The 23,056-nt window shown below is 66.8% G+C and overlaps 5 protein-coding genes across 6 annotated transcripts in view; 2 read left to right on the plus strand and 3 right to left on the minus strand.

Moving 5' to 3' along the window:
- H696_05221 (50S ribosomal protein L2) overlaps positions 1-121 on the minus strand; it is a gene marked incomplete at its 5' end in the record, with an annotated part of 2,314 nt that extends 2,193 nt beyond the window's left edge. The window contains one exon of the mRNA XM_009499081.1: positions 50-121. Coding sequence (XP_009497356.1) covers positions 50-121 — 72 coding nt within the window. The remainder of the gene's footprint in view (positions 1-49) is intronic.
- Positions 122-900: 779 nt separating this feature from the next.
- H696_05222 lies at positions 901-12,538 on the plus strand. 2 transcript variants are annotated; one of them, XM_009499082.1, is made up of 15 exons: positions 901-1,208; positions 1,308-1,885; positions 2,045-3,570; positions 3,819-4,287; positions 4,419-4,715; positions 4,835-5,074; positions 5,224-5,769; positions 5,866-6,365; positions 6,670-6,915; positions 7,126-7,842; positions 7,971-8,297; positions 8,483-10,382; positions 10,538-10,899; positions 11,062-11,914; positions 12,111-12,538. In XM_009499082.1, the coding sequence occupies exons 1-15, from the start codon at positions 1,109-1,111 to the stop codon at positions 12,405-12,407; spliced, it is 8,958 nt and encodes a 2,985-aa protein (XP_009497357.1). In that variant the 5' UTR covers positions 901-1,108; the 3' UTR covers positions 12,408-12,538. The 2 variants fall into 2 exon arrangements, with proteins under 2 accessions (XP_009497357.1, XP_009497358.1); XM_009499083.1 differs by having other exon boundaries at positions 8,483-10,899.
- Positions 12,515-14,609, minus strand: H696_05223 (hypothetical protein). The gene is made up of 4 exons (XM_009499084.1): positions 14,463-14,609; positions 14,085-14,355; positions 13,322-13,899; positions 12,515-13,221 (listed from the first exon to the last, which is right to left on the minus strand). Exons 1-4 carry the CDS (start codon positions 14,471-14,473, stop codon positions 12,813-12,815), a joined length of 1,269 nt encoding a protein of 422 aa, XP_009497359.1. The 5' UTR covers positions 14,474-14,609; the 3' UTR covers positions 12,515-12,812.
- A 1,209-nt stretch (positions 14,610-15,818) lies between these two features.
- H696_05224 (hypothetical protein) lies at positions 15,819-22,479 on the plus strand (the record flags this gene model as incomplete). Its single annotated transcript, XM_009499085.1, has 14 exons — positions 15,819-16,006; positions 16,125-16,346; positions 16,469-16,831; positions 17,054-17,166; positions 17,253-17,409; positions 17,593-17,778; positions 17,921-18,097; positions 18,237-18,395; positions 18,548-18,941; positions 19,110-19,527; positions 19,657-20,087; positions 20,342-21,075; positions 21,330-22,071; positions 22,340-22,479. The coding sequence occupies exons 1-14, from the start codon at positions 15,935-15,937 to the stop codon at positions 22,477-22,479; spliced, it is 4,308 nt and encodes a 1,435-aa protein (XP_009497360.1). The 5' UTR covers positions 15,819-15,934.
- A 385-nt stretch (positions 22,480-22,864) lies between these two features.
- H696_05225 (hypothetical protein) overlaps positions 22,865-23,056 on the minus strand; it is a gene marked incomplete at its 3' end in the record, with an annotated part of 3,727 nt that continues 3,535 nt past the window's right edge. Inside the window, exon 3 of the mRNA XM_009499086.1 lies at positions 22,865-22,943. Coding sequence (XP_009497361.1) covers positions 22,865-22,943 — 79 coding nt within the window. The remainder of the gene's footprint in view (positions 22,944-23,056) is intronic.

Below are 23,056 nucleotides of genomic sequence, written 5' to 3' on the forward strand. Positions count from 1 at the left end.
CTCGCACGCACGCACGCACACATACACACATGCGCGCACACATACGCACACACAGAGTGATGCCAGTCGACTGGCGTCTGGCCGGGGCGCGCCGACGGGGCGCCGCACGCGAGTGGGGCATGGCCCAATCAGCCGGGCCGAGGAGCACGCCACCGTCCTTGGAACGTTGCCGGTAATCACTGACACGCAAGCAGGCTTGCTGTCCACATGCGTGTACATCGACACCAGAACAGCACGATAAAACACCAGCCGCGGGCAGATACTCCTCCCTGCCGCGGGCCACATGCCCCCGCCATCCGACAGCGGCGCGCCCCCGCCCATGAGAGACCGAGGACGAGGAACGCCGTGCCGGGGGTCTCCCGGGACAAGAGCGCGAGCCGGGGCCGGAACCGGGACCGGGACTAGGGCGGGGGTGCGAGGCATTGTGTCCCACCACCCTGGCTGGTGTCCAGGACAAGAACCGCGGAATAGTGTTTCATCCCAGCGGGCGTGTGACCTGCATTTTTGCGCGTGATCTCGGGCCCCACCCGCCAATGACACTTCCTGAAAATGGTCCTCCCGCGTTGTGGCGGAAAAAGAGGACCAGCCAATATTGTAACGCGTAAATATTTTCCCTTTTTGCAGCAGCCGCCCCCGAGGCAGCCCCCAGCTGCTCTTGCCTGCGAAGCCCGGGGAGCCCCCCCCATTCAAGCCACCAGAGACGGATCGGCCTGGAGAACCGACTAACATGAGAAGCCACTTCGAGAGAAGGGAGCTGCCGAAGCCGGCAGGGGCCCACTTTGCCAGCAAGGGCTTTCATGCGCATCCCTCCCCACACCCGCCCATCAAATAGAGGCGCCAGGCTGGCGACCCAGATAGTGGATGCGATCTAGATCTCCCCCCCCCCCCCCCCCACCCCGTCTCTCCCGCCGGTGGTTGTCCGCTCATCTGTCTATCCCTTCCTCCCCCTCCCTCTCCCTCGCAGCCCTCCCTCTTCCACATCCCCCTCCCTCTTCCACATCCCCCCCCCCTTCTCCTTGCTGTCTCCCCTCCTCCCCCTGGCCTTCTCGCTCGGCGAGGTGCCCGCCCCCTGCCCTGCCCTGGCGATCCCCAGGGAGGCTCCCATCCCATGATGGACTCACTGCCGGTGCCCCCGGTCCAGGTGCTGGCCATGTCCTCCCTGCCGGATGTCGGGGGTGCCTTTGCGCCCATCACCACACACGATGCCGGTGCGTGCTTGCCTGTCTGCCTCCCCCCCCTCCCCCCCCCCTCCCGGCCTCCCGGCCTCCCGGCCACCTCTCATGCACTCTGACCACACGTCCATCCAGCCTACTGGGCGCCGGACAGCGAGTATCGCGCCTTTGCGGCCGGGCTCCAGAAAACCCTGGCGGCATTTGACACGGCACGCGAGTGGGCCGATCTGTCGGCCTTCGTCCGGCGCCTGAGCCGGCTGCTGCGTGCCTTCCAGCAATCGGTCGCCGCTCGCGGCTGCACCATGGCCGGGGATCTCCTGCCCGCGGCCGGGGATCTGCTGCTGGTGCTGGACCCGGCGCGTCGCCATTCGACCCATGCCCTCCTCAGTGAGGAGAGCGATCTGGGCCTGGACCTGGACCCGGGCTCCGGAGCCCCCGCCGGCTGGCTGTCCCTCCGGCCACCGGGGGCGGCGGCGCCCGGCGGCGGGGCTTCCTCCGCCCCGACTGCCTCCTCCTCTTCCAGCGGCGAGGGGGCCCTGCCCTCGGTGGCCAACGGCGGGGTGGATTCAACCCGGCCGGCATACCCTGGCGCGCCGGTCCCGGACCCGGTGGGCCTGGCCCGACGCCTAGCCCAGTGTCTGCACCCGGCCCTGCCGAGTGGCGTTCATCTCGAGGCTTTGGCCGCTTACCAGAGCCTCTTCAGCCTCATTGGCGTGCGTGTTGGCTGGCTCCCCTTTGCCGGCGGTCCTTTTGCGTCTGCCGATTGGTGTTCACCTCTCTCCCCCCCCCACCCCCCCCCCGTACCTCCCCTGCGCTTCATTCCTCTGTCCGCTGTTGCTCCGGCACCCCCCCCTCCCCCCCTCATGGCGTAGCCCATTCGTCTGGCGCGCGACCTCGATGTCTGTCTGTCCGGCTTGTTGGTGACCACGTTGACGGCCGGCGCGCCGCAGCCCGGCGCCGGGGCCCCCTCATCCGGGGCCCCGGCCGGAGCGCGCTTCCTCCCCTCGGTCCGCGAGTTGGCCGGGCTGGTGCCGCGGGATCGGCTCACCTCGGCCCTGCCAGGCACATTGCTGGCCGGCGTGGGCCAGGTCCTTGGCCGCCATAGCGATCCGCACCTGCAGCAGGCCGGCAGCCCGGCCTACGGCGGCGGCGGGGGGTATGGCGGCGTGGCGGCCCACATTCGGCCGCAGTTGGTGCGGATCTTGGGCTCGGCCGTGCGTGCAAGTCGATCGGTCTACCTGCGCACCCGGCTCCCCGCGAATGCCGGGCCAATGGCGACGACTTCCCCCACGGCGGAGGCCCCCTCCGACACGTCTGGCGGCCTGGTGCTGGTGCCGATCGGGGCGGCGGCGCTGCAGGCTGCCTCGGTCGCCCTGACCCTGGCCCTGTTGCCGGGGCTTCTGGAAGACGACCTCGTTGGCGAAGACGCGGCCGGAGCGCCGGCTGCCGCGGCAACCGCCGGGCCGGCGACCGGCTCCTCCTCGACGGCTGCCACCCTGCTGGCCGACTCGCCGACCCTCTCGGCCCTGGCCAGCTCCGACTCCCCACCTCTCGGGGCCTCGACCAGCATGCATCACCATCCGGCCCCAGGGGCCGGGGATGCACCGGCCCCCGCCTCGCTCGGGGACCTGTCCTCAGGGATCCTGCTGTCGCTTGTGGCCGCGCAGGCCGAGGTCGAGGCGCACTTTTCTTCGCCGGACACCGGGGGCGCCGGCCTGGCGGAGCAAGATCGCCAGCTGGATCTCCTGGTTCGGTCGGTCAGTCGGGCCATTGTTGATATTGGCCCGGGCCCGGCGTCCGGGCTGCCCCTCGGGCCGCGGCTGCTGCCTGCCGTACATGACACCCATGCGCCCGGGCCGGCTGGCGGCCTGTGTGGCTGTCTGCCAGCCGGGGCGGCCTGGGTGGCTGCGCCACATGGAGCGGGCCCGGGATCGGGTGGAGCCGGTGCCGGCGCCCTCCGCCTTGCCGGGCTGACCTTCCTGAGGGAGCAATTGCCCGAGGCCACCAAGCCACTTCCGATGTCTGAACCTGCCCGAGGTGCCCTGTTAACCGCCGTCAAGACTGCCCTCCTGGGGTCGGTGCCCCACTCGGCCATCGGCTTCACGTGCTATGTTCTGCCGCCGGCGGCCGCCGGGCAGGTGCACGCGCATCTTCGCGCTGCGGCCCGGCCGCCGGCCGATTTGGCGTCCATGCTGAGCTTGACCGAGTGGCCGAGCTTGGCGGCCGCCCCGCGCGGGTCTGTCCACGGGTACCGCAATCCGGATGTCGGCCCGGCCGGGCGTCTGAAGGCTCCGCCCCCGGTGATGTCTCGCCCGGTCGGGGACGATGCGTCTCTCGTCACCCGCGCCGCATTGGACCTCATGTGTGACAAGCTGCCGTGGGACTGCCACGGTCAGGGGTGCGCTCGCAAGCCCGCGCGTTGCGCGCGTACACACACGCATGTGTGTGTGTGTGTGTTTGTGTCTTCGTGTTGGTGTTGTCCCCTCATCCACACCACCATGTTATTTTCCCTGGTTCGACTGCATTTAACCCCCTCCCCTTCCCCCTTGTCCCTCCTCCGGCTGTCTCTTCCCTCGCGTCGACATTTTCCCTCCCTCCATGCTGCCTCTGTGGTGCTCGGGCCTCTGGGGGCCTGGGCACACCCAGTCCCGAGAGAGCCGAGACGGGGTGGCTGGAGCTGGCTGCCTGCGCGGTGGCCGGCGTCCTGTATGAGTGCTTTGCCCTTTTCAACAGCGCGGTCCTGTGCTGCTTCCAGCCAGCCCGGTCCCTGGACAAGGGCCAAGCCTTTCGCTGGGACGATCGCCCCCCGGCGGACTTCACCCTGTGGCGTGTGGTCACCGGGCGCGGCGACCCCAGCCCCGGTGGCCCGGGGCAACTCACCCCTGGCGACCCGCTATTCGATCGGCCCGTGTCGGCCGAGTGCATCCGCGGGGCTGCCATCTGTTGGGAAGTAGGCGCCTCCCCGGCTGTCACCCTTCCTCCCGATAGTTTGGCCCTCTTCCGGCGGCTATTCACCTGGCTGGACTCCTGTGCACACTGTGCCGCCGGGCCGGGGGCCGAGCATCGATCCCCCCCGGGCCCCTGTGGTGGCCAGCTGGTGGCCTTGCTTCTGCGGGTGCGTGGCCCATTGCTCCGCCTCTTTTCTGTCTTCTGCCCCCCCCCCCCCACACACACACACACTTGTCGCTTCACGCCCATTTCACCTGGCCGTACCTGACAGCCGAGGTCCGGCTCTGCCCCATGTAGCGCCTCGCCTCGCCCGCGGCTCGGGCTCGTCTCGCCCTGTTGCTGTCCTTCCTTCCCTCCTTGGCGCCGCAGCAGCTGCAGCGCCAGCAGCAGCAGCTGCAGCAGCAGCAGCAGCCGGACTCCCCGGTCCAAGAAGCGGCCCTCGCTTCGGGGTCCGCCGTTGAGTCGCCCTTCGAGAAGTCCGTTCAGCGGGTGTGCCTCTCGGCCCTGGTGGCTGAGGCCCCGGCGCTCACACGCAGCCTCCGTGTTCACTGTACACCGGCCGATCCGACCGCACTGAGCTATTCCTGGGAGCTGGTACGCGCCCGCATCGGCTCACGCTGTCCTCACCACACGCCCCCCCCCCCCCCCCCCCCCCCCCCCCTCAACCCTTCACATCGCTCTTGCACCTGCTGACGCATCGGTCTCCGGCCCAGATGCATGGTCGTCTGGCCCTTGGCGGCATGCTCACCCGGCTGGCCTTGCATGTTGGCTGGCCCGCGGCGCTGGGATTGCCTCCGCTGGCCCCTGGTCCCGAGGGGCTGGAGCAGCTTCGCCAGACCTGTCTAGATTTGCTCTTCTTGGCGGACATTCTCGCACCGCACGGTGCCACCGGACGCGACGACCAGAATTTCCTCCTGACCCTGTTGGACTTCGTGGCTGGTGTCTTGGCCATGGTGCGCGCGCGCACGCACGCACGCTCCTCTCCGCATGCGGGTCTCGGCCCATCTGTCTCTATTGCCATCCGTCACGCCGGGATGTCACACACGCCCACTCACCTGGTTGCCTCGCTTCCATTCCCCTTTGTGTCCTTGCCCCGTCTTAGCTGGCCGAGAGTACCGACCTCAGTCCTGAAGGATTGGACTTGCTCAGGCTGCTGGGGTTCCTGGCCCGGCGAGGTGTGGAAGCCGCTGTCCCGGCGCCGCCCGGGGGTCAGTCTGGCCTTCCAGGTCGTGATCCACTGCCGGCGTCTTTGGCCCGGCGGCTGGTGCTCGCCACCGGACACCTGCTTGGCCGGCATGCGGATCTGGCCACCAAGAGGGGCTTTTGCGCGAGTATGATGAATTTCCTGCTGGCGGCCGTGCGCATGTCCACGGTCCCAAGCTCCTCCGGCGGTTGTGCCTTCTGCCATGTGGGCGGGTCGGCCGAGCGATGCCTGCTGGCTGTGATGTTGGATTTCCTCCAGGCACCCGGCACTTGGGAGAGCCCCGGCAACCCGCTTGACACGGAGCATGGGGCCGACCCGCGGCTTTTGCTGCGCTTGTGGATCTTGCGCTTTGTGGCCACTCGGCAGCCGGCCTGCTCGGTGGCCATCGGTGATATGCCGGCCACGGTGCTATCGGAGAATCTGGTCCGAGCCCTGGTCCGAACGGTACGCGGATCTTCCCCTGTCCTTGGGCGGGCCCATCATGCTTCGACTTGACTGCATGGCACTGACCACCGGCGGCCGCCGACGGCATGTTCACAGTGTTGGCCTCTATTTGGAGCGGGTGGCGAGGCCGCCCAGGTGGAGCTGATGGCCGGCGAGGTGGTTGCATCGCTGCAGTTGGTTGACACTCACCGGGCCCTGGTCGGACTGGACCAGCCGGCGGCCGGGGGCCTCCTTGCCTCGGCCTTGGACCGGGAGCTGATCGACCTCTTCTCGATGGAGGCCGCATGCTCGGGACCTGGGGGGCATTTTGTCTCGCTGGCCCACCTGCGGCTGTGTCGGTTCCTGGATTTCCTGGCGCCAGATCGCACAAGCCACGCGGACAGCCTGGCCTTGCCGATGCCGGCGCAGTGTCTCTTCCTGCTGGCTGGCACCGCTCGCGGGTGTCCGTGCGTGTGCTGCCCGCCGGGCCCGGCTGGCGGGGACGGCCCCCCGGCCGCGGATCCCCGACACTTCTCCGAGCGGCAGATCTGTGCCGATACGCTGGACCGCTTCCTGTTCGGGCAGCTCACCCACCCGGCGGCCCTGCTTCAACACAGGTACGTGACGTATGGCGGGGCACTTGGCCCTGTGTTGGGACATGTGTCCGCTTCTCTCTTCCACAATCCGACCTCCTTGGGTCCTGCACATATGCGTGCGCGCGCGCGCGCAAGTCCACCCACCCACCCACACCCACACACACATACCCACACCCACACCCACACCCACACACACACACACACACACACACACACACACACACACACACACACACACACACACACACGGACAACTGTGCCGGCACGAGGCACATGGCAATCCACACTTGTCGCCCTTCGCCCTCTGACACTCTCATCCTTTCAGCGTGATGGGGACCATCTGTGAGGTGCTACTTAGCTCGGCTCCCGGGCCCGGGGCTGGCCCTGGCGGCGGGCAAATTGACACGGCTCGAGCGGCCTTCTCGCTGGACCTCCTGGGATGGCTGCTTGCCTGCGACCGTCGAGGCCGAGGAACTGTGGCACAACTACGCGCTGGGGTTCCCTCCGAGCATGGGTCCTCCCTCGGCCCGGACGCGGTACTCTTCGACCAGGTGGTGGAGTGTCTCTGGCGGTGCGTGTGTGCCGCCTGCTGCTTGCTTGCCTGTCCTTGTGTGCCCTTTCCGCCGCTGTCGGCCTGCTGAGCCCGCTGCTTGTACTATTCTGTGCTGGGCTGGCCCTTTCACTCGGTGGCTGATCCTCCGTCCCCCCTCCCCCCCCCCCCCCCCTCCCTCCCTCCGTCCGGCTCTGCATTCGGCTCTCCTTCCCCTCTTCCATGGGCCAGTCTCACCTTTTTCCTCTCCCCGACGCCTGGGGCGGAGGATGCGGCGCACTCAGATGGCGGAGAGGCGCCGCGCATCCCGGCCGGTGTACAGCTGGCTGCCAGTGAGGCTCTCCGGCGCCTGCTGGCCTTGACTTCCGGCCGTAGCCCTCATGGTACCTCCGGCTCCCGGGCTTCCAGCGTGCCGGCCACCAGCCGTCGTCTGTTGGCCGTGCGCTCGCTCAAGGCCCTGGCATCGTCGTTTGCCGTGTCGCAAGCGGCCGTCACCCAGGGGGCCGGGCCCGGTGGCGCCGAGGATGACCGGCTTCTTGCGTCGCACCTGGTGCTGCACCTGCAACTGGTGGACTTGCTTCCGGCGCGGGCGCCCGGCAAGTTGCATGGCCGCTTGCCGGGCCCGGTGACCGACACCGGGTCCACCCTGCCACTGTGGTACTTCCTGTCCGTGTGTTCGGTGGTGCGCCGGGTACTGACCGGCCCGGGGGCGGCCTTCTTCGCGGCCGTGCGCGCCGGGGAAGCCCCCTGCCCGGCGCTGCTCAGCCGGTGCCTGCTTCAGCGGGCCCTCTGGAGCGCCTTGCTACTGCTCATCGAGGGGCGCCTGGTGGCAGCACACCAAATGAGCCTGACCCATATTGCCCCAGTGGAGGTGACCCTCGGGGCCGATGTCCAGGGGTTGTTGGATCTCCTGCGGGCATGCTCCCTGTCTGGGGGCGATGTCAGTGGGTGAGTGTCCTTCTTCCCTTGCCTTTGCTTTATTTGCCTTTGCGTTGCTTCTCGCCTCTGGTGCCTGTCTCCTGGTGGCCATTTGCCCGGCCCGAGCCTGACCCCATGTGCTTCATCTTTGCCACAAGTCCCGGGCTGGTTTTGGTCCTGGCAGTGCGGACCATGTCATTGCTGCATCGGATCGGCGGCCAGCTGCATGGGCCGGCCCGGCGGTCGGGCGGCTCGCCCGGCACCGGAGGCCCGCTGGACCTGGCCGGCCGGGGCTCCCCCTTTGACGCCATCATCGCCCTGGCCTGGGCCGACCGGGTGGGCCGGTTGTCGGACCATGTGTCCGACGCGGGGGACTTCCTCGGGGGCCTGTGCACGCTTTTGGAGGGTGCCTTCGCCGGGCGCCCGGCCCCTCCTCGGACTTTGGACCCTGGCCGGCAGGCGGTCTTCTCCCAGCACCTGGGCCTGTGCGTTGGCCTCTGCTGCTCCCCTTTTCGCTTCCTCCCGGCTGCCCTGGCTCTGGCCCGGCTGGCATGATGGTCTCTCGCTCTAGCTCTCTCTCTCTCTCTCTCGGTCATTCCTACCCACTCACATACCCTCCCCCCCCCCCCCATTTCCCTTTTTCGCCCCCTCCTCCGCCCACCCTCCAAAGCATCCTGGACTTGGTTCCCTTCTTCATGTTGTCGATCCCGGCGCAACAGGCCCCGGCCCGGCGACGCGTGCTCTTCACCCTCGCCGGGCTGCTGGCGGTGGATGGGCAGTTGCTACTCCGGTCTTTGACATTGAACATGCGTGCGCGGCTCCTGGTGGCCGCCCTCCGGCCCCCGGTGGAGCAGGCTGCTCGGCTGCCGGAGGATTTCATTTGCGACCCGGCCACCCGGGCGCACAGTTGGATTCTCTGCTGGCTGACGAGCATGGCCCCAGTGACCGATGGTCGGCCGCATGCATGTGGCCGGGCCCTTGGGTTTGGGTCTCTCTTTGGTCCGCTGGTCGAGGGTGTGGGCACGCTGCTGCTCCTCCTCCGGCAGAGTCTTCTCCTGCCGGTGGGCTCGGCCGGCCCGGCCGAGCCACGGTCGGATGCCCTGGCCGGATCTCCGGGCTCGGATCGGGGCCTGACCACCTCGGGCCCGGTGCCAGCCTCGGCCGGCGTGGCCGACGCCCTGGGCGACAAGCCCGATGCCCCGGGGCCCGGCTGGGATGAGGCTCTGGCTACCGAGATCATCAGTGCCCTGGTGGCCCTGTGCAGTCATCTGTCCTCGTTGGCGGTGTTGGCCCGGGGCCATCCCCTGCGCCAGGCCTTCCCCGGGTACAGTCTGCCGCTGGAATACCTGGCCCGGCCACTGGAGGCCGCCCCGGTGGAAGTGGCGATGCTGCTTCGGGAGCCGGGTCGTCTGCGTGGCCGCGGCGGGATGGCCACCAGTGGTCTCGGCCCCTTCGGCCGGCTGGGGCCCGATACCTCGGGCCTGGGGGCCTTGCTCCTTGTGGTGCAGACTTTGAGCATGGACCTGGCCGAGGCGGCACAGCGGCCGGTGGACACGGCGATCTTGCGCCGACGCCGGAATCCGAGCACTGCCGCCGGGGCACTCGCCACCGGGCCGGCTGCCATTGAGGCCCTGTGTCTGGAGGCCGGGCAGTTGGACCATCGGCCGCGTTTGGCCCTGGCCTGCTGGCTGTCCTTCCTCTCGGGTGTCCATCGGCTGGCGCGTGAGTGGGATGCGGCGGTGCCGGTGGAGCTGGCACTCTTCGCCGCGGCCGGCACACTGCCTCCGGGGCCCGATGGATCCCGCCGACCGGGCGAGCCCATCGCCGGCGCTCGGCCACTGTCGCAACTGGACGCCTGGCGCGGTGCCCGAGGCGGCGGCCGCTGTCCGGATGGTACGTGCCTTCCCGCCGGCGCCGGGCCCCTCGGGGCAAATCGACCAGGCCCGGCGTCCGGCTGGCCGGCGGATGATCTGCCATCCGACGTGTGCGGTGCCGCCGGGCTGAATCAAGGAGCCGACTCGGGCGCCTCTGGCGATGATGACCCCGCCGGGGTTGCGACGCCGGGCGCCGATGCCGCCGATACCCCGGCCGGCCCTGCTGGCATCCCGTCCAGCAGTGCCGGCGCTCCAGCATCCATGGAGAAGGGCCTGCCTGGTGCAGGCGCCGGTGCCGGTGCTGGTGTTGGTGCCGGCTCCGGCCGGCGCTTGGCCACCCTCATCTCAGACCCCTATCAGGCCTGCCTGGAGGCCCTGGTGACGTTGGCTTGCCGACGGAATGACCGCGTTAGCTGGCTCCGCCGGCGTCTTTTCCCCAGCTCGGCCAATTTACACGGCCTGGCAGCTGGCGAGGGGGAGCCTGCCTTGGCAGGTCCGACGGCCGGGGTCCCCTCTCGGCCGCCCTCGCCGGTGCCCGATGGGCCGCACCTTGAGGGTGATCCCCATCGGCCGGCCATTGGCCACTCGACCCTCAGTCCCGAGCAGCTGGCCGAGGCAACCTTCTTCTTCGGGGCGCACGGCGTGGCCGTGGCCTCGCGCTGTGCGGTCGAACGCGAGGGCGCCATCCAGACGGCGGTATGTGGCCTCGGGTGGGATTTCGGCACTTGCGCGCGTGGGCCCTGCCTTTGGCCTCTTACTGACTCTCCTCCGGCTATGGTGCTGCTTTCCGGTCACCGGCCTGCCACCCCCTCGCCACCCCCGGCCTCCGGCATGGCCTCGGCCCGGTGCAGATCCTCTTCTGCCTGGCCAACGAGCTGCCGGCCATCTCGCGCTTGGTGTTGGACGACCCGTCCAAGGTGGCCGACTTGACGGCGGACCTGGTGCAAAATTGCATCCTTCCTGGCTACCTACGGGCGGTGTGGCATGAAGGCGGCGACCATGGGCCGAACCAGGGGTTCGCCGGGGCCGAGCCCACCGGACCCGAGTCCGCCGGACCCGGCGGCCTGCTGGGCGTTCCTCGGCGAATGACCGCCGCGCATCGGTCCCTGGCGCTGCGCTACCGCAGCGCCCCGGCGCTGCAGCTCGCCTCGCCCCATGGCCATGCAGTGGTTTCCCTGCTGTCATCCATCAGCCGGGTGTCTTACCTGTCGCAGTGCGTCGGCCCTTCAGCTGGTGTGGCTGCCTCCGTGCCCGAGTCGGCGTTTACCTTGCTTGCCTTTGTCCTACCCCCGCCCCCGCCCCTCTCCCTGTTCTTCGCCATGCCCTCCGCCCATTCGCCCTGCTGACTACCGCCTTTGCACTCCGCCCCACGTAGGGTCTGGAGCCGAGAGGTGTGGGACTTCTTCCGGTCGAGGCACTTCTTCCTGAGTGTGCCCTTCTCGCCGATGGCCGACATGCCGGGCAGCGACGCGGCGGATTCCGTGGCACGGCTCTCACTGCCGGCCTGGAAGCGCATCGTCCCGCTGGCCTCGGTGATGGCCCACCCGACCGGGCGCTGGTGGGAGGCCCTCAGCCCGTTCCACCATCCGACAGGCCTGAGCCCGGAGCCGGCTGACGAGACGGCCTTCTGGAATCGCATTGTCTTCTTGCTGGACTCGGCCGGCGCCGACGCGGCATACTTGTCCGGGTCTGGCGAGCTCCTGGAGGAGGTCTTCCACGCGGCGGCCGCCCATGGGGCCAAGACTCGCCCGAATGGCGGCGGGGCCAGCGCCACCTGCCAGTGGCTGTTCAGCCTGGGCGAGCCGCTCCCGGGCTTGTGCAGCCCGCACCTGCCCGCCGCCGTGGGGTCCCTCCATGCGGCCTTGCCCATCCTGCAGGAGAAGCTCGTTACCCGCATTCGCCGCGTGGGCTTGCTAGACAGCCAGGGGTTGATTGCCCCGGCCGGTGCTCCGCTCGGGTCGGTGCTTCCTCTGCGCCCTGGTCTTGGAACACATGCTGGTGGTGATGCCAGCCCTCCCTGTCCCGAGGGGGAGGCATCGGCAACCATCCCCACAAGTCACCTCCTGGCTCGGCTGCCGGTGATCGACACTGTGGCTTGGCTGGAAGCGCCGCTGGCGCCGGCCGAGCGCGCTGGCCGGGATCTCTTCCTCATTTGCCGGGCGCTTGTTCAGGCATTCCCGGCTGACCGGCAGCTGGCTGTCCTCTGGCCGACGGTGTTCTCGCAGCTGGTGCGCTTTTCCTCCCTCCCGGGCACTGCCATCCCCTCTGCCCGCATCCTGTCTTTCTCTCTGTCCCTCTGTCTTTCTCTCTGTCCCTCTGTCTTTCTCCCTCTCCCTCGGTCTCTCTCTCTCTCTCTTTTTGTCTCCTTACCTGCTTCCCCTGCCCTTGCTTGGTCTCCTGGCGACTGCTGCGCCCCCGGCATAGGTTCACTTCCTGTCATTGCCAGAGCCCCTGGCATCTGGAGGGGGCATCCCGCAGGTGATCGTGGCCGCGGCCGTGCTAGTTCTGCGAGCCGGTACCCAGCGGGTGGCCGATCGCGAGCACGGCGGTGCGGTTCTCTTCCAGCTTCTGAACCACCATACCTTCATCCGGGAGGTACCCTGGCCTGCCGGGCTGGCCCAGATCCCGCCTGGAGTTGGCCTGGCCCCCGGGGCCGAAGTTGGCGCGGGGTTGCTGCTGCGCTGGCTGCGCGCGGCTCTGCGCCCAGGCGGGGCTCCATAGACCGTGGATCCATTTTTCCCCACTCCCTTTCTCTGCTTCCGGCCTGCTTGTACATCGGCGCGCTCCCGTGCAAACACGCACACACATGCACACAGGCACACATGTCTCTATATACCTTCCCCCCCCCTCCCTCCTCCTCCTCTTGCTGCCCCACCAGATGTGCACTGATTGGCCCATGGCGCGCAGGGATCCGTACAGGACTTTCGGGAAGAGGTGGACACCACAGGGGGAGGAAGGCTGGAGGAGAGCCGAGAAAGGGCAGGCCAGCCGGGAAGGGGGACCAGCAAAGGAGCCGACTGGGCAAGGTCCGGGTGGGCCCTTGGTGGGTGTCAGTTCTTCGGGCTCTTGCTCCTTCGTTCCCCGTTCTGACTCTACCTTACAACGCCTTGGCCCTCTGCTGCCCGTCTATTTGATGACCAGATCGCGCCAGTGGGCATCCGGTATGAGGCCGGCCCGGCCGAACTCCCGCACCAGCAGGGCAATCGGGGCCAATTCGCGGCGCTCAATCAGGTCGAAGTACAGCAAGAAGCATACCAGGTGCACGGTCAGGGTATTGATGTGGGCCACCAGGCCTCGGCCGTGGAGCACGGGAAAGTGCGCGTGGTACGTGTGCGCCAGGCACCTGAGGAGGCGCTTGAGTCCAGGCCGGGCCACAGCCGAGGTGAAGGTGGCCGGAACCGGGGACCCGGCCTCCGTCGGGCAGAGGGAACGGTCCTGCAGCTGGGCCGCCATGGCGGTCAGGGTGAAGTCGATGTACTGCGGAGCCGACACGCGGGAAACCTTGCGATCGGGATCGGCCCAAAGGTACTCGTAGCTAGGAGGCGAAGGCAAGGTCAATTGGACGGGCCGGTAGAGACACCTAAAGAGCCGGGGGGGGGGGGGGGGAGAGGGGCCGCAAATGGAGGAGCCCGTACCACTCGCCGGCCATCATCAGTGGGCAGCTTTTAGTCGTGCACTGGTCGTTGACGGCACTCAAAATGATGTTGGTGTTTTGGAAGAAGTCGAAAAAGTTGGAGGCAATCCACTCCGGCATGTCGACATACTTCGGCTGGGTGACCAGGCTCAGGAGGCTTCCGCTGACGAGAACCGTATGCGCATGAGGAGCCCGGCAGAAGATCGGACCTGGTCCAGGCTCGGTCTGCTGCTCGAGCAGGGCCAGCGGGGTGATGGTCGAGGTGGGGAGAGACGGTGGGGCGTGAGGGGTGTGGTAGTGCCCGGAGTAGGCGTTGCTCTGAGGCGTTTGCTGCTGCTGCTGGTGGTGCTGCTGCTGGTGCTGCTGCTGGTGCTGGTGATGCTGCTGTTGCTGCTGCTGCTGCTGCTGCTGCTGCTGCTGCTGCTGCTGCTGCTGCTGCTGCTGCTGCTGCTGCTGCTGCTGCTGCTGGTGTTGTGAGTGTGTTGACTGGAGAGGATTGGGGTTGGAGAAAAAGGGATGCGACACAAGGGCGGCCTCAGTAGCGGGGGGTTGCTGCTGGTGGTGCTGCGAGGGGGGATGCTATTGCGCCAGCAAGGGCAGCCGACGGGGGGAGGCCAAGGAGCAAGGTTATGCCAGAACGCCAACCGAGTGAGTCAGGGAGAGTGTGTGTGTGCGCGCGCGAAAGGGAGGGAGAGAAAGAGAGAGAGAGAGAGAGAGAGAGAGAGGGAGAGGGAGAGAGAGAGAGAGCGGGTGACAGTGCGCACCGAGTCGTCATGGCGCGGGTGGTGTGAATGCCCGGCGGGAGGGGCACCTGGCCCGGATCCCGGGCCAGCCGCTTGGCTCTGGAAGAAACCCGGATCGAAGGCCGACTGCTGCGAGCTCGGTCCCGGTGGGTGGAAAGTTGCCGGGCCCCCGGCCGAGTGTAGGCTAGATGGCGGGGGGATGATCGGGGCCACCGATACCGACGCATCCGACAGGCTACTGGCCGGGATTGGCTGTGACGCCTTATGCGTCCGCAGGGTATTGGACCGCTTCCTGTGAGGCCGGAAAGGGACCAGAGTCAGAAGAGGCAGGGAGAGGGGGAAAGGGGCGGCACCCGGCGGCGAAAGGCAACGGCAAGGGTGCCCCCAGGCGGAGCGTACTTTAGAAACATGGCACAGGGGGGCGAAGGAGTGGGGGGATCTGATGCTCCCCTCCGCGAAGCCAGAGGGATCGCTGGGCGGCGAGCGAGAGACGGTGTCCAAAAGGCGGCGAGGGACGGGACAAGCAGGAGGAGAGAGAGAGAGAGAGAGGGGGACAAGGAAAAAGAGAGAGGGGGGAGGGAACGGGCGAGGAAGAGGGGGAAGTAGCGGGGGGGGGGAGTGGGGGAGCACACCCCGCGGCGAGCCGCGTCAGGCCGCGCCCTCAAAAAAGGGCCCCGCTAGGAATGGAGGAATGAGCTTGGACGGGGTGCGCGCGCGCGTACAAAAGGGCGTGTGTGTGGGGCGGGGGGGGGGGGGATCACCCTCGTCGCAATGCACTGAGTCTCCTCCACTCAGGTGGTCCCCGCATGTCTGGGGATTGCTCGGTTGCCAATTAATCGTCTGCCCCGAGGGCGGCGAGGGAGCTACTCGCAGAGGAAGCTTCCTGTGTGGGGGAGGGAGTATCACTGTTCATTGTGTTCGGCCCTTGCAGGAGGGCAGACGAAAAAGGGGAACACGGCCAGAGAGCGAAGGGACCCTGTTGGTGTCCGGTCTGGCTGCAGGCGCCCCCGCCGCCCGGAGAGAGGGGCTTAATTCAGCGACTTGGGCGGACAAAGAGTTGGCATTCCGCGCCCCGGGACGCCCTGTCCCAGGCGTGCTCCCATCGCCAGCCCGCCCCGGCGCACAGAGCCCCGGCATCCATCCGGCCTGCCCTGCGGCCCAGGGGCCGGAGGGAGGAGGCCTCTCGCTTGCTGGGGGGAACGCCAACAGCGCCCAGCATGCGACGACAGATCAGTCCTCCTCGACGCGAACCCGGGTCCGGGCCCGGAGCCATGGATGCCGGGCTCCCAAAGCCCCGGGAAGCGGCGGGGATCTAAGCACCGCTGCCCAGTCGCACCGGCCGCCCGCTAGCGTCCTTGTCGCATTCAGTGTCTCCCCCCCCCCCCCCCCGCCCCTCCCGCCCCTGTCAACGAGTCACTCTCACACAGCAGGCCGCGGGCCAGGGGCGGGCCTCGGGCAAGGCCGCTGGCCCTCTGCGGAGGCAGGCATCCAAGTGGCAACGGGGGGGGGGGGGGGGGCTCGATCGTGCGGGAAGACATCATGGCTGACACTTCACTTCGGGCTTTCCGCACAGGCCCTCCCCGACGCCTGGCACCTTCCGACGGGCGGGGGAGGGGTGCGAAGGGCGATCGGTCGGGCCAGGGGCGAGAAGAGGCTCCTCCTTGGGGGACCGCCATTCGCGAAGCCTGGCACATCCCTCTTCCCTCCCCGCACCCCCTGTCCTATTTTCTCCTTTCTCCACACACACACACACACACACACACACACACACACACTCCACTCTATCTGCATCTCCTCGCCTCTTTTGCTCGTCACTCTCCCTCCCCCTTCGTCCATTTTCCTCCGCACTCGCTCCCACCCCCTCGTCCCCGATGGCCGACCCGACGAGTCCCTCCTCGCCCTCCGGCCAGTCGTCAGCCTCGGGCTCCCGGTCGCAAGAGGCGGTACGCATGGCCTCCTCGCCCTCGCCGCATCGCCGCGTGTGCTCTAACTATGCCTCCGCCATTTTTACCATCCCGACACCACGCCTGCCAACCCCATCTCCCGATGGCCGATCCTCAGCTGCGCCTGCAGCGCCAGGCGTACCTTGAGCGCATCGACTCGACGCCGAGTGCGGAGCCCGCCCCGGCCCCCACGTCGCCCGCGCTCGCACCCAGCCAAGCCCCGATGCGTGTCGATCCAAGCCCCCCGCCCGGGCCCGCCACCCTGGGCGACGAGCTGCGCAACCATGAGCTTGGCTATGCCATCCCCATGCTGGAGCGCGTCTTCGCCATGAAGCTAGCCGTTCGTCCTTTGTCGCCTGACGCCTGGCCCCTCTCCTTTCGCCTCTTTCCCTTTCCCCCGCCCCCCCTCCCCTCTGACTCGCATGCTGTTGACCCGCCTTGCGCGCTCGAATCGCCCCGCAGGAACAGGGCTCTGCTGTCACCTCGCCCGTGCAGCCGTATGCCGACGCGAGCTTCACCCCGGGCACCGCGCCCGGCGATGCCGCCCGGCACCCGCTGCTTTTCATCCTGGATGACTTGCACAAGCGCTACCAGGAGGCCTCGTCCCCCGAGCAGGCGGCTCTCCTACTGAAGGCCAGCGTGGATGTCTTCTTCTTGCACACCATGCACCACTCGATTGTGCTGCAGGAGCTACACACCTTCGACCAGATGACCTGGTCCTGTCCGCAGCTGGACACCTTCACCGGGGACACCCACATCTTTGGTCTGATTTTGGCCATCTACAACCGGGCACTGGAGGAGGAGAAGTCCTCGCGCATGTTCAAGGTGCGGGGCTCTTGCCTGGTGCTCCTGGGCCTGGATGGAGGATGAGGGCGGGGAATGGCTGTCTTTTGGGCTCTTTCTCTTTCTCACTCCCCCTTTCTCCGACCACCGTCACCTCGCTGCCGGGCACCTTCGGCGGGCTGTTGTTCCCCCCCCCCCCCCCCTTCCCCCAAACATGCACAAACGGGTACCGCCGTGCGCATGGCACATGCCACGCAACTGTAGACCACCGCCCCCTTCCGCATGGCTCTCCTGGGGGCCATCAAGTCGGTGGCCGTGTCCTACTCCTCGCTGGTCCTGTCATCAGACGACATCCTCATGGTGACCGAGGACAAAGTGTGCGCGTCTCCTTCGCTTGCATGGGCTCCCTTGCCTTTCCTCTTGCCGGGCTCCCATCCATGCTGACCACGGGTCCTCGGTGCAGCCTGCCGACCGATGTCCTGCTGGCGCACATCCTGGTGACCGTGACCACCACGACCGAGGCCTTTTCCTCGTCCATCAACCCGCGTGTGCTTCCCTCGTGCTTCATCCCGGCTCTGGTTGAGCACACCCTGTCCCAGGGTGATGGCATGTTTGACGATGTGCGCCTGAGTGTGCCCTGTTGCTCCTTCCTTCTCCTCGTCGTCCACACCAACTCAGGAGTCGAGTGGCACTTGAATATTCCATCCCCCTGACACAAACACACACACACACACACACACACGCGCGCGCGCGCGCGCGGGCGCCTCCTCCTTTGCACCCTCGTCCTGGGGCTGGCTGGGCAGATTTTCGGCCACACCCTCGACGCCCTGCACCGCGGCGCCCAGCTCCTGGCTTCGGCCTCACGGTCACCAATCCTGCTGGAGCACATCATCACCCACAAGACCTCGACCCAGGTGTTTGATGATACGGTTCGCTTTGTTGGGGCCCTTGTCTTCCTGGTCCGCCAACACCCGGCCATCATTGCCAAGGTATGACTTCTTGTTGGATTTCCCCTCCTCTGCCCCTTGGCATGAGCTTCGCCCCTGTGCTCCGGCTGCCTGACTCCCTTGGCATCTCCCCCCCCCCCCTGCCCCCCTCTCTGGCTCGTACTTGCCCGTCCTCCCTCGATAGATGGTCGCCCTGCCCAATTGGTCCTTCCTTCCGACGGATCGGATCTTCAGTGGCCTGCCGCGTGAGCTCCTTGCTGGGGGGCTGCTCAACAATCAGGATTCCATTTTCTCACTGAACATCCAGATGGCGTCCTTCCTTGGTCCCTTCTTCTCGTTCTCCTTCTTCCCCAAGGACACGGTGCGTGCTTTGCTTCTTCTCTCCTGCCTGTGCTTGTCCACACATATCCACGCCGTGGCCTCCTTCGCCCCGCTCCCCCCCCCCTGGCCCCCCTTCCGGCTGGCTGACCCGATGGCCCTACTGTGCCACCTCCAACCAGCCCTTCGCCCTGGATTACTTCTTCGGACCCATTCCCCACCGTCCGGAGGCCATCATCCGACATGTGTCCATGTATGGGACCTTCCTCAACAAGAGCACCAGCCGCTACAACCGCATCGACTTCAATGTGTCCATCAAGCGCAGCTTCGATCAGTACCACGTGCGCACCTGCTGCTGCTGCTGTTGCTGCTGCGGCCATACACCCCCCCCCACACACACACACACACAGCGGACTTGCTTCCAGGCCGGTTGAACCCTGCACCCGATGGTCCCTAACCCGCTCGGCTGTCTTTGATCGTCCCACCACCCCAGACCCACCTCCATGATCTGACGTTCCTGGTGCTGAAGGCCCACCGGGACAATATGCTGGCCTTCCTGGAGGCCGTGGTCCAGGCCAATGCCAGTCGCACGCAGCTCCAGGTGAACCCGGCCCGGCTGACCTCCCTCGGCATGGCGTACAATGTCCTGGCGGTGCTGCTGCGCCTGTGCCATCCGATCCTCGAAGATGAGCCCTTCCCTCCATTGGCCCCGGATGCGTTGACCTTCTGCCAGCTAAAGGCCCCGATGGAACGCTTCCTGGACCCGTGGTTTTGGCTCCAGCCTGCCGGGCGCCCATGGGTCAAGGATGCCACTCGCTGGGCGGCCTCCGATGCCCAGGTGTCCAGCGTGGAGGCATACATTGACAGCACTTTCCCAGATTTGAAGGGTGCGGCCGAGCACACGCCCCTATGCACATGCGCAAGGCCGCCCCCCCCCCCCACACACACACACACCGGGCACAGGCTCCGAGTTGCTAACCCCTTTCCCATGACCGGGGGATCTTCTCCGTCTTCTTGCTCTTTTCCTTTCTCTGGTCCATCCATGTCGCCGGTAGACAAACCGCCCGCCTTCGTGACTCGACTCTTCTTCATGACCTTCACCATGATCCATCGCACCCTGATCCCGATTCTCAACCAGTACAAGGAGTACTCCGGCCCGAATAGCCAGCGCCCGATCCAGGATGCGCTGCAGGCCCTCCAGGATGAGTATGGCTCCGGGGGGTCGCTGGATCTGGCCGCCCGGCTGCGTGCTCTGCCCCCGGCAGCCATGCGAAATGTCACCATCGCCGTCTACCAGTCGGAAATGTTCTATCGGACGCTGTCCATCCTGGAGGCGGCGGTGCTGCCCTTCTCGGCCGCTGGCGAGAGTGCCATGGCCGCCGAGCCGGCCACTTTCGGCTTGCCGGCCTATGTCTCGCGCTTCCTGGCGACCGCGTCCAAGTGGCTGCTCAGCCTCCTCGGGGGCTTTCAGACGTGCGCACCTTTCACCCTCGCCCGTCGGCCTGGCCGCCGCCCGGTCCTGCCCTTCTCTGACTTTTGCCCGGGCTCTCTCCTGCTCTTCAACCCCACCCTACCGCCCTGCTGGCGCATGGGCGCTCCCAGCCTTCCACTTCGGACGCCACCATCGGACCTGGTCCGCTGCTTGCCGGAGTGGCTGCTGGAAACCGTGCTTGACTGGTTCAACTTCGTCATTTCGGCCATCCCGGCGGGGGTGCTGTGTCGGACCCTGAGTGGCTTCGACGCGGGGCCCTTCCGCATCCTGTCGGGCATTGCCCCGCCTGTGGACTTCCTGGTGACCCTGGCCACGGTGCTGCTGTATGCTCCGATGCACATTCGCAACCCGTATCTTCGGGACAAGTTCACCGAATTCCTCTTCTCCCTGCTGCATGTGTCTTCCTCGCAGCTTCCCCCCTTCTGGGCTCTGGTTGAGGAGCACTACCCGGAGCCAGCGGCCAACATGGGCCTTCAGGTAATCATGCGGAATGCCACCGCCCGTCGGTGGCTCTTCCCCATGGCCATGGCCTTCTACCAGGGTGCGTACAAGGGTGCATCCTTGGCTCTTTGGCCCTTTTTGCTGGCCACCCTCCCGCCTTTTCCCGGAGCCGGGGACCTCCATGGGCTCGGGTCGATGGGGGGGGGGGGGTGGGGGGGGGGGGGGGGGGCCTCCCCCGGCGTTGCTCACAAATATCCGATGTCACTCACTCTGCTTGGGCCTTCTTCTTCTTCTTCTTTTTTTTCCGCCCTCTCCCCCCCTCCTCCTGTGCCCCAATGTGACACATCGGCGCAGAGGTCGAGCACACCGGGTCCTCGCACCAGTTCTTCACCAAATTCTCCATCCGCTATCGACTGGCCTGCCTGGTCAATGTATTGTGGATCAGTGACCCGGCCAACACCGTGGTCCCCTCGACGATTCCCCTGTCCAATGAAGAGGCCGCCGTGCTGAATGGGCGCTTTTCTTCGCAGTTCCCGCGCGAGGCCTTGCCACTGATGCAGCTGGCCGGCGAGACGCCTGCCACCACAGCCGACGGGGCGGCCCCTTCGTCAGCCTCGTCCGGGGCTCTGGCCGCCCCAGCGCCGTCGCTCGATGGATCGCTCTCGAAGCACCCCTTCCAGGAATCGCTGCTGGCGGAGTTCCTCCAAACCTCCCACTCTTCGGTGTCGGCTCCGGGAGGGTCTTTCGTGCGCTTTGTCAATCTCCTGATGAATGACGCCACCTTCCTGCTGGATGAGGCCCTGCGGCACTTGGCTCAGATCCACACCCACGAGCAGGAACACCCGCCCGGGGCTGATGCCAGCACCTTTTCCGAGGGGGCGGCAGCGGCCCAGCGCACACCGCCGCCCCCGCCGGCGACCCCTGCCCGGGCACGCCGCGACCCGAATGCCCAGGGCGAGCCTGCCAGCGATGAGGAGGAGTCGGAGGGGGAGGAAGACGCCTCCGCCACTGCCGAACAGACTGACATCAACACCATCCGGTCGAGGGCGTATTCCAGTGTGTCGCTCAGCTTCCAGACCCTGCTACTGGTGCGTGCTGTGCAGGGGGCATTGCTGTTCTTTTTGCCGCCTCTGCCATCTTCGGGGAGGAGGGGGGGGGGGGGATCCTGTGCACACTTATCCGCGCGCGTACTCGCGTCCTCCCCGGCCCTCCTTGGCCCTCTCGCATCCACCTTGCCAGCCAGGCGCCCGTTGACCGTGTGTTCGGCCCTTTCCTCGTTCGTGTCTCCGGTGTATGTGTGTGTATGTGTGTGTGTGTGTGCGCGTGTGCCCTTGTCGCGCAGTTCCGCAACCTTTCCGGCACCATTCGCGAGCCCTTCCTTCGTCCGGAGATCGTCGACCGCCTGGTGGCCATGCTTAACTACAACCTGTCGCAGTTGGTCGGCCCCAAGTGCACCGAGCTCAAGGTCCACAAGCCCGAGCAGTATGGCTTCAAGCCGATCAACTTCCTGCAGGTCCTGCTGAGCACATACCTCCATCTGTCAGCGGACTTGGACACCCCGGACTCGGCCATGCTCGAGACGGCTTCCTCCTCGGCGGATGGCAGCCTGCGCGGCGTGCTGCCTCCCACCGGTGGGCCTGACTCCGATGAGGAGGAGGAGGAGGATGAGGATGACCTCCTGACCGAGGATGAGAAGCATCCCTTCTTGGTGGCCATGGCCAAGGATGAGCGGTCCTTCGATGCGCGGTATTTCACCACGGCCAGCCTGCTGCTGCGCAATCGCCTGCAGAAGTCCGACCACGAGATTGACGCGCTTTTGCGCATGTCGGCCCGGGTGCAGGCCTTGCGCGCGGCCCTGGCCGAGGACATGGGCTCCGGCGCCGAGGCTAGCGGCCCGTATGACGACTCTTCCGACATTCCGGAAGACTTGCTCGACCCGATCACCTTCGCTTTGATGACCGATCCGGTCATGCTCCCCAGCAGTCGGATGGTGGTCGACCGGTCTACCATTCAGACGCACCTCCTCAGCGACCCGACCGATCCCTTCAACCGGTCCCCACTGACGGCGGAGCAACTCCTACCTGGTGCGCCCCCCCCCCCCCCCTCCTCCCCCTCTGGTGCCTTTTCTCTGCCCGTATTTCTTCCCGCCATCCCTCTGCCCGCCTGTCTCCTCGTGGTTTTGGTCTTTGTGTGAACCCCCCTTGCGGCACAGTCCAGCTTCCATGTCACTGACCTTGTCTCCACTGGCATTCATGTATGTGTGTGTGCATGTGTGTGTGTTTGCATATGTGTGTCTCTTCTTGTGCTCTGTTGTACAACTCTCTGCAACGATGGACCACCATCCCCCCGTAGCCCCCGAAATCCGCAAGAAGGTCCGACAGCATCTGGCGCAGAAGCGCAAGGAGCGCCGACTCCGCATCAAGCAGGCCACCGCCGCCGCCGCCGCCACCACCACCACGACGGCCGGCGACACCCGCATGCAGGATCTCTAGACGCCAGCCAGTCGGTCAGGACAAGGACAGGGACAAGGTGTATGCACAGGCAGTCATGTGCTGGCTGTTCTCTCTCCTTGACAGCCCCCCTCTCTCTCATGACAAACGTGAAATACGACAGGCGAATTGAAAGCCATCCATGCATGTGTAGTGTCGCGAAGGGGCATATCACGAGGGGAGGGAGGGGCACTCAGGGGGGAGCACTTTTGACTTGGGGGGGAGTAAGGAGGGCGTTTATTTTTGTGAGGAGGTGCATTCATCCGCAACAGGCGGGTAAACTGGGAGGCGATCCGGACGAAGGAGAAGTGCCACACTCTAGTTGAGAATTGCGAATGCATCGGCGCAAGTATTGTCTGTGACCGGTGGCGATATTCGGACAAGAGGGTTAGCCCACGCGTGTCCACAGTCCGGCAGGGGGACGGACCAGCCGAGGGAAAAGCATGCGAAGAAGGGCAGAAAACAAGCTGAGTGCGTACCGGGGAAATGGAGTCCGCGTGCCGGAAGCAGGGAGGGGCGCGCGACAGACAAGCTGGCCAGACGCTGCTGGATGCGCACCAAGGTGTCGGCGGTTGGCGCC

This window comes from Fonticula alba (genome assembly GCF_000388065.1).
Source record: "Fonticula alba strain ATCC 38817 unplaced genomic scaffold supercont2.9, whole genome shotgun sequence".
Taxonomy (NCBI): domain Eukaryota; order Rotosphaerida; family Fonticulaceae; genus Fonticula; species Fonticula alba.

Bases quoted from the DNA above. Each gene is read 5' to 3' on its own strand.
- H696_05222 (XM_009499082.1), top strand. From the start codon at position 1,109: ATGATGGACTCACTGCCGGTGCCCCCGGTCCAGGTGCTGGCCATGTCC. The intron at 5,075-5,223 runs GTGCGCGCGCGC...GCCCCGTCTTAG, and splicing joins TGGCTGGTGTCTTGGCCATG to CTGGCCGAGAGTACCGACCT. The intron at 6,916-7,125 runs GTGCGTGTGTGC...TCCATGGGCCAG, and splicing joins GTGGTGGAGTGTCTCTGGCG to TCTCACCTTTTTCCTCTCCC.
- H696_05223 (XM_009499084.1), bottom strand. The intron at 13,900-14,084 runs GTGCGCACTGTC...CTGGCGCAATAG, and splicing joins ACCCGCGCCATGACGACTCG to CATCCCCCCTCGCAGCACCA. The intron at 13,222-13,321 runs GTACGGGCTCCT...TTCGCCTCCTAG, and splicing joins CTGATGATGGCCGGCGAGTG to CTACGAGTACCTTTGGGCCG.